Raw genomic sequence first — 19,813 nt, forward strand, 5'->3', positions numbered from 1 at the left:
CCCAGAAAAGATTTCGTTTTTTATATGTCACAAAGGTCACTCTTTTAGTTCCCTCCTTATTCTCTCTATTCCATTACCTTCCCTTATTAATTCTTGTCTATACTTTCTATGTTTTCCTCTAATTACAGATACTTTCACATATGCCCGTTGTCTCTATTCACTCTTATACCTCTTTACCCGCATACATATCAATCGTGGTCATTTTTACCCTCCTTACCCGTCTTCATCCCTCAGTCTATTTTTGTCTTTACCCACATACATATCAATCGTGATAATTTTTGCTCTCATTACCCGTCTTCATCCCTCAGTCTATTTTTGTAATTGTTCTGCAAATTTTCGTGCTTCTTCTGGATCCGAGAATAGTCTGTTTTGTTGTCCTGGAATAAATATTTTCAATACCGCAGGATGCTTCAGTGTAAATTTATATCCTTTCTTCCATAAAATCGCTTTTGCTGCATTGAACTCTTTTCTCTTCTTTAGGAGTTCAAAGCTTATATCTGGATAAATGAAGATTTTTTGCCCTTTATACTCCAGTGGTTTGTTGCCCTCTCTTACTTTTTCCATTGTCTTCTCCAGCACCTTTTCTCTTGTAGTATATCTTAGGAATTTTACTACAATAGATCTTGGTTTTTGTTGTGGTTGTGGTTTAGGGGCCAATGCTCTATGTGCCCTTTCTATTTCCATTTCTTGCTGTAGTTCTGGACATCCTAGGGCCTTAGGGATCCATTCTTTTATAAACTCCCTCATATTCTTGCCTTCTACATCTTCCTTAAGGCCCACTATCTTTATGTTATTTCTTCTGTTATAATTTTCCATTATATCTATTTTTTGGGCTAGTAATTCTTGTGTCTCTTTAGTTTTTTTATTAGATTCCTCCAATTTCTTTTTTAAGTCTTCTACCTCCATTTCTGCTGCTATTGCCCGTTCTTCCATCTTGTCCATTTTTTTCCCCATTTCTGTTAAGGTCATATCCATTTTATTTATTTTCTTTTCTGTGTTGTTTATTCTTCTTCTTAAATCATTGAATTCCTGTGTTTGCCATTCTTTAAATGACTCCATGTATCCTCTAACAAGAGCAAGTACCTCCTTTACCTTGCCTATCTTTTCTTCTTCTATTTCCCTGTACTCTTCCTCTTCCTCTTCTTCTTCCTCTAGGTTGACCATCTGTTGTTTCTTTGCTGCCCTTTCCTCCTCTTCTTTCTTGTTTCCGTTGTCTTCTGTGGTCTCTTCTTGCTGCAGGTGTTCTGCAGCTGTCGTTGCCGGCTGTGGAGATCGACTCCCCAGCTGGTCCCCCCTCCCGTCGGTGTGTTTTTTTGTATGCGCATCGCGCATGCGCGAGGAGTCGCGCATGCGCGGTTGCGCACTTTTACTCGGCTCTGTGAGCCATTGTTGTAGTTCTCTTTCTACCGACCTGAGGTAGTGGGGTCTTCTCTCCACAGCGGGCCTCTTTGGACAGGTAAGGCCTTCACCTTTTTCCTCCGTTGTCTTCTCTTCCTCTCTTCTTTCCGTTGATTTTGATTTTTCTCCTTTTGTCTCCATCTTCTTTCCACCTTTATATTCACTTTTCTTTAACTTGTATTTCTGTGCCTTTGTATTTTCTCTTGTTTTTCCCGACTTTTCTGGAGAGGGCTGGAGTTCACCGTCCGGCCACTACTCCATCACGTGACTCCCAGAATCTTGTTGAAGATGTTGGAAATTGAGAGGATTTTGTTGAATGTGATGGGAGGTAGGGGAGTTCTGTTCAGCACTTTTTAGCAGTAGAAACTTTTGTTCCAAATTTTCTTTTGCTGTTGTGTAATTTATTTAAACAATTAACGAAGTACTCATAAAGATGGCTGCAGGATTTTATTATCTTGTTCTTTCTGTATGCAACATTTCCATTTGTACACAATAGTAAATGAGTTTGTTCAGAATAGAGACCAAAAATTTGGATACGTTTGAGTCTGTTCGTCTGGTGTTTGAATCCAATTCCTAATTCATCAGTTGTTGGTCACTGGTTGGATTTACGATGATTAAAATCTTTAGAACCAGTTCTTTTGAATTGAAAGATTCACAAGAGCTCGTAACTATTGACTTGGAGTGTCTGTAAACCAGTATTAGAGAGCCAGGAGGACAAAAGAACGTGCAAGGTAGATCCTCAGACCTCTTTCTTTGCTAGCTGATCGGACTCGTAGTTTATAATGCAAATTCAGTTACTGATACTTTGCTTCTGAGAATCCATATTTTGAAAAAATGTGCATCCAGAATATTTGCTGAGAATTTCATACGGTTACTTTAAAAGCAAATTTGCTCCATGTTGATTATTTCCCAGATCCTAGAATACAGTAACCTAGCAAGTCCATGCAGTGTGCGCCTGTGCGTGACTTTTGGAGTCAAATTTGCGTGAATTAAACAATCCGCTGGGATAAATGGAAATTAGGGGGTCATTCTTGTATAAAATTGAACATTGTAACCTGGGATAGGAAGGAAGGACCAATGACAGTCAATTCACGGCTAACGTGCTGGATTCATGTTTGTGTCACTGGATATTTTTGTCGCAATTAATCAGAATCGCTTGTGAAGGAAAAAAAACTCGTATAGGCAGCCAGAGAAAATGGGAGATGACGAGGCAAGGGAGGAGAAGGTGATGATACAATTTTATAAGTCCTGCCAAAAAAAAAAGATTATAGTATCAAGTATCCATGGCACCCATTCTACAAAGTGGGTTCCTCTTGTTGTGTAGAAAAGAGTCGTGTCCCTCCGATTCTTGATCATTGTTGAATGAGGTTCAGTGATTTGGGCAGGGCGGACGAGCAGGTATACTCACATTTCGGAGACACTGTCTCTGTTACTATGTCTGCATTAAAATTAAAGACAAGTTTGAGTTTACATTAAGTACTTTTTTAAAGAAAATTAAAGCAGAGTTATTGGCCAGAAAATTCATGGAGTTAAACAGAATAATCTGATCTTAGTTTGCTTTTTTTTTTCCCCAACAGTTACTTGCATGCAAAGAACATTATCCACAGGGACATGAAGTCAAACAGTATCCTTTTTGTTTAATTTAATCTGTTTATTTTACTCCTGCTTCTTTAGAGTGAATCAGAACAGAAATAAATGCTAGAGCCAATCATGAAATATCCCAGTGTGGGATGACTAAAGGAAATGGGATTTGTATCCTAGCCACGTGGGTCAATTTACCGTATTTGATGGCATTTAAGACGCCCCTTTTCTCCCCCCAAATTGCCTCAAAAACCAGCTTGGGTCTTGTATGCAAAGGTGACATTTTGGAGCTTCCATTTTTGGCACTGTAGTGGAAGGCTTTCAGCCATAAGATGGCGACAGGAGGAACATGCTCAAGCTGCACTATTGCACACAAACTCAAAGTCGCAACGTATGCTACGGAGCACGGTAATAGAGTGGCAGCTACCGCAAAAAATGGTACTTGCATGGAGAAAGAAGAAAAACGGCTCAAGGGTAAACGTAACCTTCATCATCCAGCCCCACGTGGGCCACAACTTGAGGAGGAGTTTTTTTTAAAAAAAATTGGGTGCTAAATGAAAGAAGGAGGGAAATGCATTTTTACCAAAACGATAATACATAAAGCTTAGAAGAACAAAAGCAGAAGGATTATACTGGAACAGAAGGTTGATGTTACCAATTCATGAAATGGAACGGTTTATCAATGCGTATAAAACCATCGATTGCACAGAAAATGCCAGCGGTTTATGAAGACAAAATATTAGAATTACACAAGTTCGTAATAAATGCACAAAAAATAACTTGTTTTGAACTGAGCCAAATAGGGAACATGGATGAAGTTCCAATAACATTCGATGTATCTTCCAACATAACTAAAACCCTTGTAGTAAAAACCACTGGTTATGAAAAGACACACGATACAGTAGTTTTTATGGCACAAAACTGCCACCATATGTAATATTTCAAAGAAAGACTTACCCCCAAAGAAAAAAAACCATGCAGTGTGTTTGATCATGTTTATCCGAAAGGCTGGATGGATGAAGCTGGAATCAAATTATGGTTGCAGAAAATATGGCAAAGACATCCCAGTAAACTCTTTTTTAAAAAAAAACAAACCCTGCACTTTTGGTCTGGGATCAGTTCTCACATACACAACTGAAGACGTTTATATTAAAAAAAAAGCACGCGAACTGAAAACTGTTATTCCTGGTGGTCTGACAAACCAATTGCAGCCTTTAGGAGTGTGTATAAACAAGCTGTTTAAAAATAGCTTAAGGGAACACTGGATCAAATGGATGGGAGAAAAGGACCATGAACTAACACGAGCAGGAAGAGTGAAACATCCCACCATTACACGGGTGTGTGAGTGGACGAAGACTTGTTGGGATCTGTAAGAGCTGGAATTATTGTTAAGGCTTTTATGTGTGGTATTAGTCATGCCCTTGATGGCACTGAGGAGGATGCATTATTTGAAGATTGTGCTAACGCTGGGTTTTTGGGCTTTGACTGTGATGGTGTTGATGAACATTCAGGCAGTGAAGACGATTAAAGTCTTTGTTATTGTGTTTTTGTTTACGATAGTTGTTATTAATGTTCTCTTATAAAAAGTTTTCTCTTGTTAATTTATAGCAATATTATTACTAAAACTAGTTTTACCGATGTCCTAGTTGCATGTTCTGTCCAAATTTTACCTGTAAATACACTGGAACAAATCTTTCCTAAAATGGAGGTGGGGAGGTCTTATATGACGTTAAATACGGAGAAGTAAATTCCAATGACCCTGTATTCAAGCAATGGCAACCTCAAGCAACCAGAATAAAAATTGAGGGAAATGAGTAAATAAAATGAAGATGGATAAAAATAAATTTTTAAAAAAGTTTTACATTGTAAAAGTAAATGTTCTCTGAAATAACACACAAATCTTTGATGAAGATGGGAGCAAATATTCAGCCAGTGGAGAGTCTTGGTCGTACTTTGCTCACTGCAGCTGTTTGAATAAAGTTGTGTGAAGCAGCAATGGCGTCGCCCAGGATGAAGAGCTGGTTGGGGTGACTTGAACTGTCTCCTTATCTTCATTGGTATATCATTAAGTATAACAACAAGGTTTTACTATAAACTTGGGGGAGGTTGGAGGATAATTATCTGTGATGTTACTGTTCGTCTTTTAGGCGTCTCTGTGGAGGGGAGGAACCAGCAGAGGCAGTGACAGTTAAATGTTTTTGAAGAGAATGTGATTGGAAAATAAAGTAAAATGCTTTAAGGTTTATAGATTAATACGAGGGAAGATTGTTCAGTATAAGTACAGTATAATATTCTCGTCTTTTAAACTGTTTATTCTTAAAATTTGTTAGAGTGAGTCGCAAGCAATAGGAAAGCTCGCTGATCCGGCATCTACCAATCCCAATAGGTGCCGATAACCAGGGGTTTTACTGTATTTTGTTTGCAGCCCAAGCCTTGTTCATGTATCCATCCGTGGGCGGCTTTTACAGTTATATCCCTTTTAATTTCATAGTTGGCAGCTAAATTAACTATAAGGGGCTGATTCTAAAAGTCATATCAAAATGAAATGGACACATTGCTTCATCGGAACCCCATATAGTGGGGCTTTCTCCTTCATGCTAACAAATTGATAAAGGAATACAGATTCACGTGACAAGTTTTAGTGAATGTAGAGATAGTTGTTTTTGAGAGCTTTCCAGCAAAACATCTCGTACATAGCACAGCAAGTAAGGCATAGCACAGAAGCACAGTTACAGGGAGATATCAGATGGAACGGAGCAAAGGCATACTGAATTCTGGGAGCAGCAGGAAAGAAACTCTTCGAATGGGGTGATCTTGCACTCATGAATCGTCTTCCTCATGGGATTATCTGGGGGGGGGGGGTATGGTGTTCAGGGTGCCTTCCCCCACTGGTCCGATGCCGCTATTCAACCACTGACTCACTATCTGGCATGAGTCATGGCATCTATTTTATGTGCTCCCTCTCCCTACCTTTAGAACCTGGTTATGCCCCTGGGAGGAAGAGAGTGTAACTAGAGTGGGATGAGACCTTTAAGATGGAGGAGTTGTAGATAGTTGGGGGAGTGGGGTGTTGGTGATGGGCTGAACCACATTTCCAACTCTGCAGTTTCTTGTGGACTTGGGCAGAGCCGTTCCCTTACCTTGACGGGATATAGTGCATCAGTCGAAGTTGTGAGGGGCGTAGGTGACGTGCTAAATTTAGTCAGGCATCCGAAGAAGTAGAGGCACAGGTGTGGCTTCTTGACCGTTGAGTCCACGTGAATGGATCGCAACAGGTCACTGGATATGTTTACTCCTTGGAACTTGAAGTTGTCCACTGTCTCCACCTTAGCACATTTGATGTGAACCAGGCTCCACAAAATCCTTGTGAAATGTGGCACCAGTTATAATCAAGGAAAATATACTTTTGATTTGCATTTGTCAGACACTGATATAATGACCTGATGAGTGAGTGGTAAATATTGGTCAGGCCTTTCCTCTTCAGAGTAGGGTATTTACATGTGATACAATTAAAAGGGGATCAGTCTGGGCTGTCAGTTTCTGGCATATTGGATCTCTTGTTGAACATCCTGCTCGAGCCTTTAGCCACTGTGTGCAGTCAGATTCCACTGGGGAGATGATTGCAGGGATGGTTGAGGGAAATGGGTAAAGGATGTGGGGCCAGGGCAGAGAAGATGACATCTTGGTGGGTTGGAGAGAGAGATTCCAGGGGAAGAGATGTCAGTTTAGGACGATGGAGCCAAGGACTTGAATGGGAGGGCAGAAAGCATTGGAAACGAGCATGGGGGAAGTAATCATAAATATTGTTCTCAATTTACACTGCTAAATTTGTTGTCAGAATGACCATCACTCCAATATCTGCAAATCAAGACATGGTTCAAAATTGTTCATCATGCTTTTTGCCTAGCATCATTGATGCACAGTTGCACTTGAATTATGTTCTGAGAACTCATCCCTTTCATAAATTAGGAACGGCAGTCCTTGGAGGAAGATTAATTCCAAAGATTACCCAGCAGTAATCCATTTAAGTTTAGGCTATTTAGCTAATGTAAAGCAGAACGCAATCCTTTGGTTACAGTCTGGTACTGGATGCATGTGGGGTATGAAGCAGTTGTGCAGAAGTCATTCCAGATGAACGTTCATGCCATGTGAAACATTGTGCACGCCCAGAGTATCTGCTGGAATACACATCAAACAAAAAGAAGCACCAGCTCCAATTCCTTTTCCTGGTCTTTTCATCCAATATGGTAATGACTGTCTGAACAAAATTCAGTAGAGTAAAATCCCCGGTATCCGGCACCTACAGAGATTGTGGATATCATATATGCAAATTTTCTGGCTGCCTGAGACACACTCTTACAATACTTAACTAATACACCTGCATTGAGAATAAACAGTTTGAAAGACAAAAGACCCTGCAAAATGCATGAATTCTGATTACAGGGGATTTTACTGTATATAAGATATTAAATACTTCTACCAAATATCTAGCCATATTAGTATTATATAAAAATTCTTATTTTATTCCATATCTCTTGCAGGGAAGTAAAATTGCTTCAAATGTAGCAATGATTAATGAATGAAATTATTTTTTGAATATTTTTTTCCATAAATATACATATCAAAATTTTCCATTTTCAAGATATATAGATATATACACAACTGTTCATCTCTGTCTTCCATCATGCTATCTGTAGAGGGGAGTCAGATTTCCAAGTAATCGCATACATTTCTTAGCCACAGCTAAAGCTTTCTTAATAAATTAAATTTGGAATTAGTTAGTGTATTATTTATTTCAATAAAGTTGCCCAAAAGATAAAGCTCCGGGTTGTCTGCAGCCACCCCTGTTAACCTTGTTAGTATATCAGTAATATCCTGCCAGAAAGGTCTCACCTTCACACATGACCAAGTGGCGTGCACAAATGTTCTTATTTCAATTCCACATCTAAAACGCATTTCCAATATTTCTGATTTTGATTTATGTAATAGAAAATTATATCGTACTAATCCATATCTTGCATTTATAATTGACGTCATGCTATCCAAACACCAATCAGACCAGCATCTTTCCATTGTTGCAACTCCTAAATCCGACTCCCATCTCTCTCTCGATCTCTGTAAACCTGGTTTACACCTTGGAGAGCAAAGTACATCTTGGGTATAAATTTAGGTGTGTTCCCCAGCCAAATTATTCGTTCCATCTCACTAATTTCAGATGGGGCCAAGTTTGGTCCCCCTTTTTTTTCTTAAGAACCATCTTAACTGGAGAAAGCAAAAGAAAGTCCCATTAGCTTCTTCATACTTACTTTTAATTGTTCAAAAGACATGAGATCCTTTTATATAACAGTCATCAACATATCTTATTCCTTTGTCATACCATGATTTCAGGCAGTAGTAAATTTTTGCACAATGGTGTCCTCAGTCCTCATGCTTTTCCCTCGATACATTCATTTATTTCTTACAATATTCTAATCATATGTATTGATATAGGATTATCTGGGTTTTGTTTGTTAAGACTTAACATTCACTTATAAATAAGTCCTTAATTGTCTGCTCTTTTACTGAATTCAGTCCCATTCGAATCCACAAGGGGGGGGGGTACTGTTTTCTTCAACGAAAGATGATAGAAATCTTGCTTGTGCCGATGAATAATACTTCTTAAAATCCGGAAGTCCTCCCAATTTATAGTCCCATATTAACTTTTTCAGTGAAATTCTTGGTACTTTGTTATTCCACAGGAATTGTCTTCTACAATTATGTAATAATGAAATGAAATTTTTAGTTAGTCACTGATTGCAAGAGATACTGTAGCCTTGGTATAACCTTCATTTTTATACAATTTACCCTTCCTACTAATGTAATCAGCAGATCTTTCCATTTATGTAAATCTTATATAATATCAATAATTAAGCTTGTGTAAATTCTATAAATTATTATCTGTCATTATTTCTAAGTATTTAATTCCATCCTTCTATTTAAATCTATTTCCTTTTTGGTATCTTTCATAATCAAAATCCTGCAATGGCCTTATCTCACTTTTATCCTTATTTATTTTATATCCGGATATTCTTCCATGTTTTTCTAATATTGTCTGTAATCTTATCAGTGATTCAAGGGGACAGACACATATAATAACACACCATCAGTAAATAAACTAATTTTATGTTTTTCCTGCCCAAATTTGAAGTTCTTAATATCTGGACCTCTTCTTATAATCTCCGCCAGAGGTTCAATAGCTAGGATGAATAGTGCTGGTGATTGAGGACACCCCTGTCTACTCGATCTACTCAAGGGAAAAATAGATGACATTTGGCTATTTGTTATCATTTTAGCTTTTGGCTTATGATAAAAGGTTTTTATCCAAATTATAAATTTTCTACCTACACTAAATGTTTCTGCCATTTTGTATAAGAAAGACCATTCTAGTTGATCAAATGCCTTTTCTGCTTCTGAAGAAATAGTATGTTTGGATTCAGCCTTGATTTTGCCATTTGTATTATATTGAATAATCTACTTAGACTATTTGAAGAGCATCTTCCTTTAACAAATCCCACCTGATCTGGATGTATTAATGTTGGTAAATACTCACCCAGTCTGTTGGCCGGTGCCTTTGCTAGAATGTTATAGTCTGCATTCAGGAGTGATATTGGTCTGTATAATGAGGTTTTTAACAGGTTTACATCCGGTACCGCACGGATGGCAGTCTCTTCAATCTGAGGCGCCTGCAAGCTCACACCAAGACACAAGAGCAACTTGTCCGTGAACTACTCTTTGCAGACGATGCCGCTTTAGTTGCCCATTCAGAGCCAGCTCTCCAGCGCATGTCGTCCTGTTTTGCGGAAACTGCCAAAATGTTTGGCCTGGAAGTCAGCCTGAAGAAGACTGAGGTCCTCCATCAGCCAGCTCCCCACCATGACCACCAGCCCCCCCACATCTCTATCGGGCACACTGAACTCAAAACGGTCAACCAGTTTACCTACCTCGGCTGCACCATTTCATCTGATGCAAGGATCGACAAAGAGATAGACAACAGACTTGCCAAGGCAAATAGCGCCTTTGGAAGACTATACAAAAGAGTCTGGAAAAACAGCCACCTGAAGAAACACACAAAGATCAGCGTGTACAGAACCGTTGTCATACCCACGCTCGTTCGGCTCCGAATCATGGGTCCTCTACCGGCATCACCTACGGCTCCAAGAACACTTCCATCAACGCTGTCTCTGCTCAATCCTCAACATTCATTGGAATGACTTCATCACCAACATCGAAGCTGGCAGAGTCTGCAAGCATCGAATCCATGCTGCTGAAGACCCAACTGCGCTGGGTGGGTCACGTCTCCAGAATGGAGGACCATCGCCTTCCCAAGATCATGTTCTATGGCGAGCTCTCCACTGGCCACCGAGACAGAGGTGCACCAAAGAAGAGGTACAAGGACTGCTTAAAGAAATCTCTTGGTGCCTGCCACATTGACCATCGCCAGTGGGCTGATATCGCCTCCAACCGTGCATCGGCGGGCAGCAACCTCCTTTGAAGAAGACCGCAGAGCCCATCTCACTGACAAAAGACAAAGGAGGAAAAACCCAACACCCAATCCCAACCAACCAATTTTCCCTTGCAACCACTGCAACCGCGTCTGCCTGTCCCACATCGGACTTGTCTGTCACCAATCAGCCTGCAGCAGACGTGGACATACCCCTCCATAAATCTTCGTTCGCGAAGCCAAGCCAAAGAAGAAAGACCTTTCTTCGGTAGCACCATAATTATAGCAGTTGAAAATGTTTCCGGGAGGGTTTGGGTCTCCACCACATCCATCAAAATGGGCGTCAACAGATATTTAAATTGTCTATAGAACTCAGGAGGGAACCCTTCCTCCCCCGGGGACTAATAGCTGGTAAAGTACCCAGAGCTTTCTCTATTTCTTCCCTTGTAAAAGATGCATCTAAGTCACCTTTTTTTCTCCTAGTTTAGGAAGTTGAACATTTGTTAAAAATTCTTCCATCTCATTTTTATCTTCTAATTCTAATTTATATAGTTTTAAACGTATTTGTTTATTTCTTTTTAATTATATGTTTATAGTATCAGCTTCTGTTTCTATTACATTTATCATTCTGGATGACTCCTCTGCTTTAACCTGCCAAGATAACAATGTGCCTGTTCTCCTCGTTTATAATATTTTTGTTTAGTTTTTATATATTTTTTCTGTTCTATGTAGTGTATTTTTTTGTCTCTAACATTTTATATTTTTCTTGTGTTCCTGATATCTCATATTCAGTTTCCAATTTTGTATATCCTTCTCTAGACCTTCAAAATCACTTCCATATTTTTTCAAGATTTTTAGTATAAGAAATAATTTGTCCCCTCAAATAAGCTTTAAGTGAATCCCATATTAGAACAATGTTGTCAGTGGAAGGAAGATTGTTTTCACAAAATATTTCTATCTGTCTCTTAATAAATTCACAAAAATCCTTCCTCTTTAATTATGTAGCATTAAGGCGCCATCTTTACATTCTTCCTTGCTTTTCCATTATTGTAATAGTTAACGTTAACGGTGAGTGGTCTGATAAAAGTCTTGCAAATACTCTGCTTTTACCTCTCTACTTTGTAACTGGACAGACATTAAAAATAAGTCAATCTTTGTATGTGAATCATGTACCATTGAGTAGAATGAATAGTCTCTTTCTAAGGGGTTGAGCCACCTCCATATATCAATTAAATTTAAATCCTTCATAAATGATAAGTGTTGTTTTTGCAGCTTTTAGCCTTGTTATTGTTCTCACTGATTTGTCCAATATTGGATCTAAACAAAAATTTAAATCTCCTCCAAACAATATATTTTGTCTTCCCCTGCAGTTTTTAAAATTATATCCTTCATACAGACTTCATCATCATAATTTGGGGTGTAAATGTTCATAAACATCCATAATTCTGCATAAATTTTGCAGTGTGCTATTACAAATCTTCCAGCTTGATTGGTTAAAGTCTCTTCTATAATTATTGGTATAGTTTATTAATTAAAATCAATGCACCTCTTCCTTTTGATCCAAATGAGGACGATATTACTTCCCCCACCCATCATATTTTTAATTTTGCATGTTCTAATTTGATAAGATGTGTTTCATGTAAAAAGACTATATTCGCCTTTAATTTTTTTAGGTACGCTAAGACCAATTTTCTCTTCACCTTCCTGTTAATTCCATTAACATCAAGACTAATAAATTTTAATGTTCTATCCATATTTTTCTTTAAAACAATATTTTTAACAGTAAAATCTCTGATTCTTTAAATAATAAAGTGATCCTTCCCCTTTAAGAAAAACAATGTCCCTGCCCCGACAGTGATGTACACGTAGACCTGAAAAAGCCCGCGAAATCTCTCGAGGAAGAAGAATCGCTCTCTTTACCACCATCTTTTTTTGTTACTCCTTTCCAGGCTCCATTCTCCCCCTTAGACTGAAGTCTTCACCCTGCTACCACTTTCCCAGATATTTTTTTTTCTTTTGCTGTGCTGTCTGAGCATTTCTTGACATTTTACTTTTAAACAATAAATACAAGATGGTTTAACAAAAATAAAAAAATAATATTTTTACTAAGTTCCATCATAAATATTTTCACAATCTTTTCCCTCCACAACCTTAATCTTTTTTACAAACTTCACAAAGTCTTCCACCTCGTTCTTGGTCTTGAAAAATCACTGGTTACCTTCAACCCTCAAAGTCTCAGGGTATATCACTGAGTATTTCATATTTTTAGCACCTAGTTGTCTTTTCACATCATCAAATTCTTTTTTGTTTAATCAAGTTTGGGATAAAAATCTTGGAAAAAAAATAGTTCTTTTTCATGATCAACTTCAGGCGGGCCATTATTCTGCTTAGAGTAATCATTTGCTGCTCCCAGAATTATCTCCTGTTCTCGGTAGCTTTATTCTCACCAGAACTAGTCTTGGGCTCTGATCGCCGGCTTTTCTGGGTCCGAGTGTTTGGTGAGCTCTCTCGATATATAGTTTGATATAGTTAATGTGTCTTCTCCCAACACCTGTGGGATCCATTTTTGAAAAAAAAGTTCACCAGGTCTCTTCCGTCGATTCCCTCCTTTAGTTCAGTAGTTCTGAACCATTTTCTTTCCACTCACATCCCACTTTAAGTATTCCCTATGCTCTGTGCTCTGATTAGTAAGAAAAAGTTTGAAAACCACTGTTTTAATTGTACCCAATTGACTCGTTATGTGCACGGTTTCAGAACTCCAAAGGAAATGGGCCAATGACAATTTTTCTCAAGCAAAATATTTCAGTAAAAATTGGGTCTAAAGCAGTGATTCTCAACCTTCCCTTCCCACTCACATCCCACCTTAAGCAATCCCTTACCAATCACAGAGCACTGATGGCACAGGGAAGACTTAAAGTGGTATGTGAATGAAAAGTAAAAGGTTGAGAACTACTGATTTAGTCCAATAATTTAAACATTGTTTCATTGACTAAAGTTCTTCATATGATCAATTTTGTCCAGCAGTCCTTGTTCATCCAACTCCCATTCTTTGGCTTTTTTCCCCCAAAGCCTCAAGCTTTTCATGAGTTTTCGTCAGTTCACCTTCTGCTCGACCCATTCTCTCCATCAGATCTTCAACAATCTCTTTTATTTCAGTCATTTTCTCTGCCATGTCTCACATCTCCGTTTCAACACTTATGGATCGGTTACTGAAATTCTCCGTTTTTTCCAGGATGATGCTCAGTTCTTGACCCGTCTCCCCAGTTTTACCTGGTTCTGCCAGTCCCGTCGCCATTTCTGTTTTATACCATCCTGATTGACATTCTATGACTAGTATACAGTGAAATCTCCAGTATGTGGAATACAAAAAAAATTGAGGAAATGTATAAATAATTTTGAGATAAATAAGAATAAAAGAAGATAAATGAAAGTGTAAAATTGTAAAAGTAAATGTGCTCTGATGCAACATACAACCCCTTGGTGAAGATGGCAGCAAACATTCAGCCAGCGGAGTCCTCTGGTCGTGTCCTGCATGCAGCAGCTGTTTGAATGAAGTTTCAATAAAGTTGTTTGGATAAAATGGTGGCGCCCAGGATGAAGAGCCGGTGGCTCTCCCTATCCCTGTCTGGTATGGTATGGTATGTCTGGTCTGGTATGGTTATGGCAGATATATATTGCCTCATTAACACAAGGGCTTTTCTTGTTGAATATCAATCCAAGGATGGAAATTTGCTGCAGGGCACATGTAAAATGTTTAATTTCTTTGGAAATCATTAGTCATTTTTTTCCACTTTATCTTAGCCAAAAGGATAAAATCCAGTCTATTAAAAGGTTGATTTGCCTTCTGGAAAACAAACACTTTCTTGGTATTTAGATTTAATTTGATGGAATTTTGTTTTCTACTAGTACTCTACCATCATTGAGAGGCATTATCCTTGATAGTTTCTCAGATATATTTCTTCACGAAGGCCTAACGGTGAAGATTGGAGATTTTGGTTTAGCAACTGTGAAATCTCGATGGAGTGGATCTCAACAAGTAGGGCAGCCAACAGGATCCATTCTTTGGATGGTGAGGAACACTGAGCTTGGATGTTTTTATATTGCGTTAGTTAAAGTAAATATGACTTTGTCCTTGTTAAAGAGGCATAATTCACATCCATGGACATATTAAACAGATTCCATACAATGCAAGCCATTATTTTTGTCCTTTTAATTGTTTTTTTTAAACTATTTATTCGTTCAAAATACAGATAATAAGTAACATCTATAACAATAAATTAAACATGAACGATATATTTTATATATATATATATAAAAGAAAAAAAAGAACCCCCCTTTCAGCCATAAAGAGAAAAAAATGAAAAATTAAGTATACATATTAAGATCTACATATCAATGTAAATCAAAATGTAAATATTCTGAATATAACAACCACATTAATAAAAAAACTATAGTTATCCCGTGAAATATATGTGATTTTTTCAATTATTAAACAATATTTCATCTCATTATTAATATCAATCATATTCGTATCTTTCCACGTACTAGCAATACATTTTTTTGCTACAGATAATGCTAAATATACAAAAGCAAGTTGAAATTTATCTAATCCCGGACCTTTCAAAGGGTGCAAACTACCCAATAAAAATACTGTCGGATCTAAAGGTATTTTAATCTTATACAGATATTCCAGAAACAATTGTACTTTCTTCCAAAAATATTGTGTATATATATATATATATATATATATGTATATATATATATATACATGACCAAACCGCATGAAAAAATGTTCCAACAGCGTTACCACATCTAAAACACAAATCTGATGTCCTTTTAATTGTGAAGTGACTTTTCTGCCTCAAGTATTTGCATATTAAACAAGAGAATAATAAGATGCTGATTGTCTCTTGGTTATAATACAGAATTAGTGCATTTTAAAATGTTCTGCTTGTGATCTCGAAGTTCCTAAATAACAGTTAAACAATCTTCTAAACCAGTCTCCAAACTTGGAATTAAGCTTCTGTAATTACAACTTGGGGTAAAAATGTCAAAATGGATTTGTTATTCTTGTTTGTTCTATCCTCAGACTCTGTTGTAGAATCATAGGAAGAACAAAACAAAGTGTTGCTTAAGTATTCATGCAGTCTCTAAACTAGTTTACTTGTTGCAAGCTTTCCTAAATTATCTGCACCAAATATCAAACCAAAAATAACATGTTCCGTCTCGCCACAATTTGTCAGATGATCTCTGAAAATTTTCCATATACATAATTTTTAGCTGTAAAAATACTTTCACTTTTGAATCTTTGTAACATTTATCACTAATTTATTTCACTCAATGGTCAAATGGACAAGAAAGTAGAATATCTGCCTCCAGGATCTGTGTTCAGCTCTGATGGAATAAACATTCATTTAAGGTTTCCTTGTACATTGCTGTGATTGTCTGTAAAAAACAGGCACAGAATATTTTATTGGAATTCTATCTCAATGAATGTTTTTTTTTTCAAAATTATTTTCAAGTACCATTGTGGCAGATTGTTATATTTTATATTGTATATATTGTGGCTTATCCAGCCACAAACAAGCCTGCAGCTGACGTGGACATTACCCCTCCATAAATCTTCGTCCGCGAAGCCAAGCCAAAGAAGAAGAATATTGTGGCAGGTTTTAGTATAGGTCACATACAAACACTTCAAAACCGATCTCATTTAAAATGCCAGAGATCTGCTCAAGCCAGACAGTCGAGGCTCAAATTTTGAAGGATGCCTGTAAGGACTTCATAAGTAGGTGCTAATTGGACATGCTGTTGAGCGATGGATTATTGTTTTGGAAAGCAACAGATGAACAGACTCAGAAGATTGGGTCCAGAGCTGCAGTCTGTCTGAGTGCAGTTGGCTGTTCTAAGAGGGTCATGTGGTTTTCTCTGAGAGAGAGTGGGGGGGTGGGGGGAATTCAGTTCTACAGTTCAGCAGCAGCTGGAACTGGAACAGGACAAGCTGGCAAGCTTGAGGAAAAACCCCATTTTGAAGTTAGGTTGTGAGTTCTTAATTCAGCCTGGTCAAAGCCCTTGTGGTCCACACAAGAAGAGAGGACTGGCTGTCTAATGTTTCACTTGAAATAAGGGAAACAAAATGGAACTCTGGTGACCTGAAAGAAAGAGGTTATCATCTGGAAAACCCTGATGGGGCAAGTTTCTACATCAAGGCACTGAAGTGGCTGATCGGAAAAAACCAACAAGAACCTTCCTGAGCAGTAACCATTTACCTTTCAAGCACCAAAGCCTGGTGAAATTCATAAATGTTAAATTCTGTGCACAATATAAGAATTGCCTGCAACTGGTGAACTTGGAGGTATGAGAAGTGAGATTGGACCATGAATCAAATAACTTTTCTGAACTTAAACACACATTGCATACATTTTGACATAAGCAATTTTAATTATCGTAAAGATGTACAAATAATGCTCTGAAAAGCTGGTTAATGCTGAACAAATAAAAGGAAATGTATTAGAAAATGTGAGATTTGTTCTAAAGTAGGGCGATAGAAGCAGAATAAGCTGTCAATTCCTAGATTCTTTCTTGCTCCATGTATCTGCATTCCCTTCAAATGGAATAAGTTAAAAAAATCTATAGGAATACCATATAAATAGCTTTCTACTCTTAAAAGTATGAAATGTTTCATTTTGATAGGAGGCATAAAGAAGCTGCTTATTGGAGCTGTGAAATTTGATAAACATTGCTTTAAGTACAGTATTGGAAATTGATAAGGCCAGACAGCTTGCAAATGCTAAAAAACAATTTCTATAGGAATAGCTATAGCAATTTGTTCATGGTTGCTTTTGTTAAACACCCTGTGCGGAATCATATTTTCTAAGGGCACAAAATGATCCTGCCACTAGTTTTTTGGCCATTTGCCATAAGCGACTGAAAGTAAATTTCTAATACATGCATTACCAAAGCAGGAAAACAATTTTAAATTTGTCTCAAACTTTAGTTAGATCATAATTGGAGAACGGCACTGGAGAAAGTACAGAAAATATATTACAATAATGGCAAAGACGAAATGATCAGGAAAAATGGAGACTGGAATTTTCTCCAGAAAGGAGGAGACCTGGTGATATTCTTTAAAGAAGTTAAGCAGAACTGCTAACTTGGGAATATGGAATTCTTTGTTCATTTTGTGGTTAGATTTTTATCCCCCCCAGCCCCCAAAGTACTTTAAATTCTTTGCAGTTTTTTTTTCTAACTCCTTGCCCACTGTTCAAATTAGAGTGCAGCCTGGATTCATTTGTATCCTCACTTCTAATGGAAATGACTTGTGGCGTTGTTGTGGCACCAAATCTGTCTAAACATTTCACGATTGTTTGAAAGAATAATTTTGATGTTGTCTAAGAAACCTTCAATAATGAAATACTGAATGTCTGCTTCATTCTCTGGCAATGTCATTTTTTGGAATAATTTCTAGGCACCAGAGGTCATCCGAATGGAGGAAATTAATCCATACAGTTTTCAATCAGATGTCTACTCATACGGCATTGTGGTTTTTGAGCTTATGACGGGAGAGCTGCCGTACCCTCACATAAACAACCGAGATCAGGTAAGACTGTTTAAATCAGCCTCAATATTTAAAATAAGAAATGACTATATATATACTACAAAGCGTGGGTTCCTTTTGTCTTCTATCACTGGGGTTAGAAATGAGCTCTGCATAAAGAGAGAAGCATGGTGGTTTGTTTGTTGATTTTATTCACTTTTTCTCCTCTTTCCATTGAAACATTTCTTCCCCATGATGAACCAAGTAAAACTGGCTAATAGCGGTGAGGGAATCTGCAGCCCAACAGTTTGTGTTGTACATGCTGTTGATTTTGTTTAATTGGTGCTGAAAGTGCAGTTTTACTGCTTTCCAAAACCTTAAGGTGGGATTCCCTAAATGTGGATTATGGAGAGTTGGGCCTGACATTATACAGCTGGAGATGCTGAATTTGGAGAATAGTCCAGGTAGTTCTTGAGGATTTGCAGGCACCTGCACATGGAGATTGAAGCCAGTTGTAGAACTCCATTTGCTGCTGTGACTGTAACCACTTAAATTTGCACTGCAAGGTAAGTGATGCCTGATAACTCTCCATCCATGGTTCAAGGTAGCAAGTAGCATTTTATCCAGTGAAAATTCATCTGCTTCACATTCTTACTTGCAAGCATTTAATTTTTAAAAATTTATTTTTAAACTTAACCCAGTTTTGTAATGATACAAATGCAAACTATAATGTAGATGGAATTGTTTGCATGTGCTCTGGACTCTATATCAGTATTGGAGCAGGTAGGTGGGACTAGTGGAGTTCACTTAAATCGGTGTGGACGAGAGGGGCCGAGATGTCCTGTTTCCGTACTGTAATTGTTATATGGTTATATCAGTATTGAACTGTAATTAATCCTGCTGGTTTTATACATCCTCATGAAATTCCATATACAACACATTACATTTTGTTGGGAACTTGAGACACCTTCTTTTGTTAAACTCCAAAAACGATTCTATGAAGCATAAGCTATAATTTGTCTATCATTGAGATCAGATACTATTTATGGTCATGTAATAAAACATGAAGTTGCCTTCAGTCTGCCATAAGCCAAAAATTCTCCATTAGCATTGCAATTTTACAATCAGGGAAAGAGAAGGAAAAGAGAGACCCCCTCAAAGTCGCCTCCAGCGCTCCCGCAGCTGGGCATGACTCCAGTTCAAACCATCAGTGACCCGAGCCCAGATCCAAACCTTCAACACTGTGAGGGAGCCCTCCTTGCCCTCAGCACTCTCTCGAATCCTGGTTTTGATACCCGATTGCAGCCTTTACCACTGAATACCATATATGGCATATAAGTTGAGTCATTAAACCCTCAAAAAATGGTGGTGGGGGGGGGGGAGTTGACTTGTATGTCAGATATACTTTTGAGAGCTTAAATTCAGGTCAAAAACTGCCAATCTGGCATACGAGTTGACCCTGGAAGCGCTGGCGCCTCCATTCACCGACATCTCCCCACCGCCACTCACCCAGACATTCTACAATCACTGTATCGAGCCCGAGGTCACCACTCTTGCCATGTGGCAGAAGGAGCAACCTTCGTTTCTGCAGCAGGAACAGTGACCTCATTCTCCTGCAAGAGGTTCCCGCTGGGAGAATAAGGTCCAAGGTTCCTGCCCCTGCCCGATAGGCCAAGGTTTTTAAGTTTTTTAAAAACTTTTTTACAGTAATTTACAGCTTTGCTACTTAGCAATGGGGGTGTTTAAAATTTTCTTTGGGTTGTTGCTGGGAGGCCTGGACAGCCTGAAAAAGGGGGTTGATTTGTCCGCTGGATATACCA

The 19,813-nt window shown here is 38.1% G+C and overlaps 1 protein-coding gene across 10 annotated transcripts in view; it reads left to right on the top strand.

The window, feature by feature from the left end:
• The window catches only part of raf1b (Raf-1 proto-oncogene, serine/threonine kinase b), a 108,790-nt gene that overhangs the window by 83,266 nt on the left and 5,711 nt on the right, over nt 1–19,813 (top strand). For all 10 annotated transcript variants that reach the window (XM_069939828.1, XM_069939831.1, XM_069939829.1 and 7 more), the window contains 3 exons: nt 2,976–3,022; nt 14,410–14,528; nt 17,925–18,056. In XM_069939828.1, the coding sequence (XP_069795929.1) occupies nt 2,976–3,022; nt 14,410–14,528; nt 17,925–18,056 (298 nt within the window). The remainder of the gene's footprint in view (nt 1–2,975; nt 3,023–14,409; nt 14,529–17,924; nt 18,057–19,813) is intronic.

The sequence above is a fragment of the Narcine bancroftii genome, chromosome 5, assembly GCF_036971445.1.
Source record: "Narcine bancroftii isolate sNarBan1 chromosome 5, sNarBan1.hap1, whole genome shotgun sequence".
NCBI lineage: Eukaryota > Metazoa > Chordata > Chondrichthyes > Torpediniformes > Narcinidae > Narcine > Narcine bancroftii.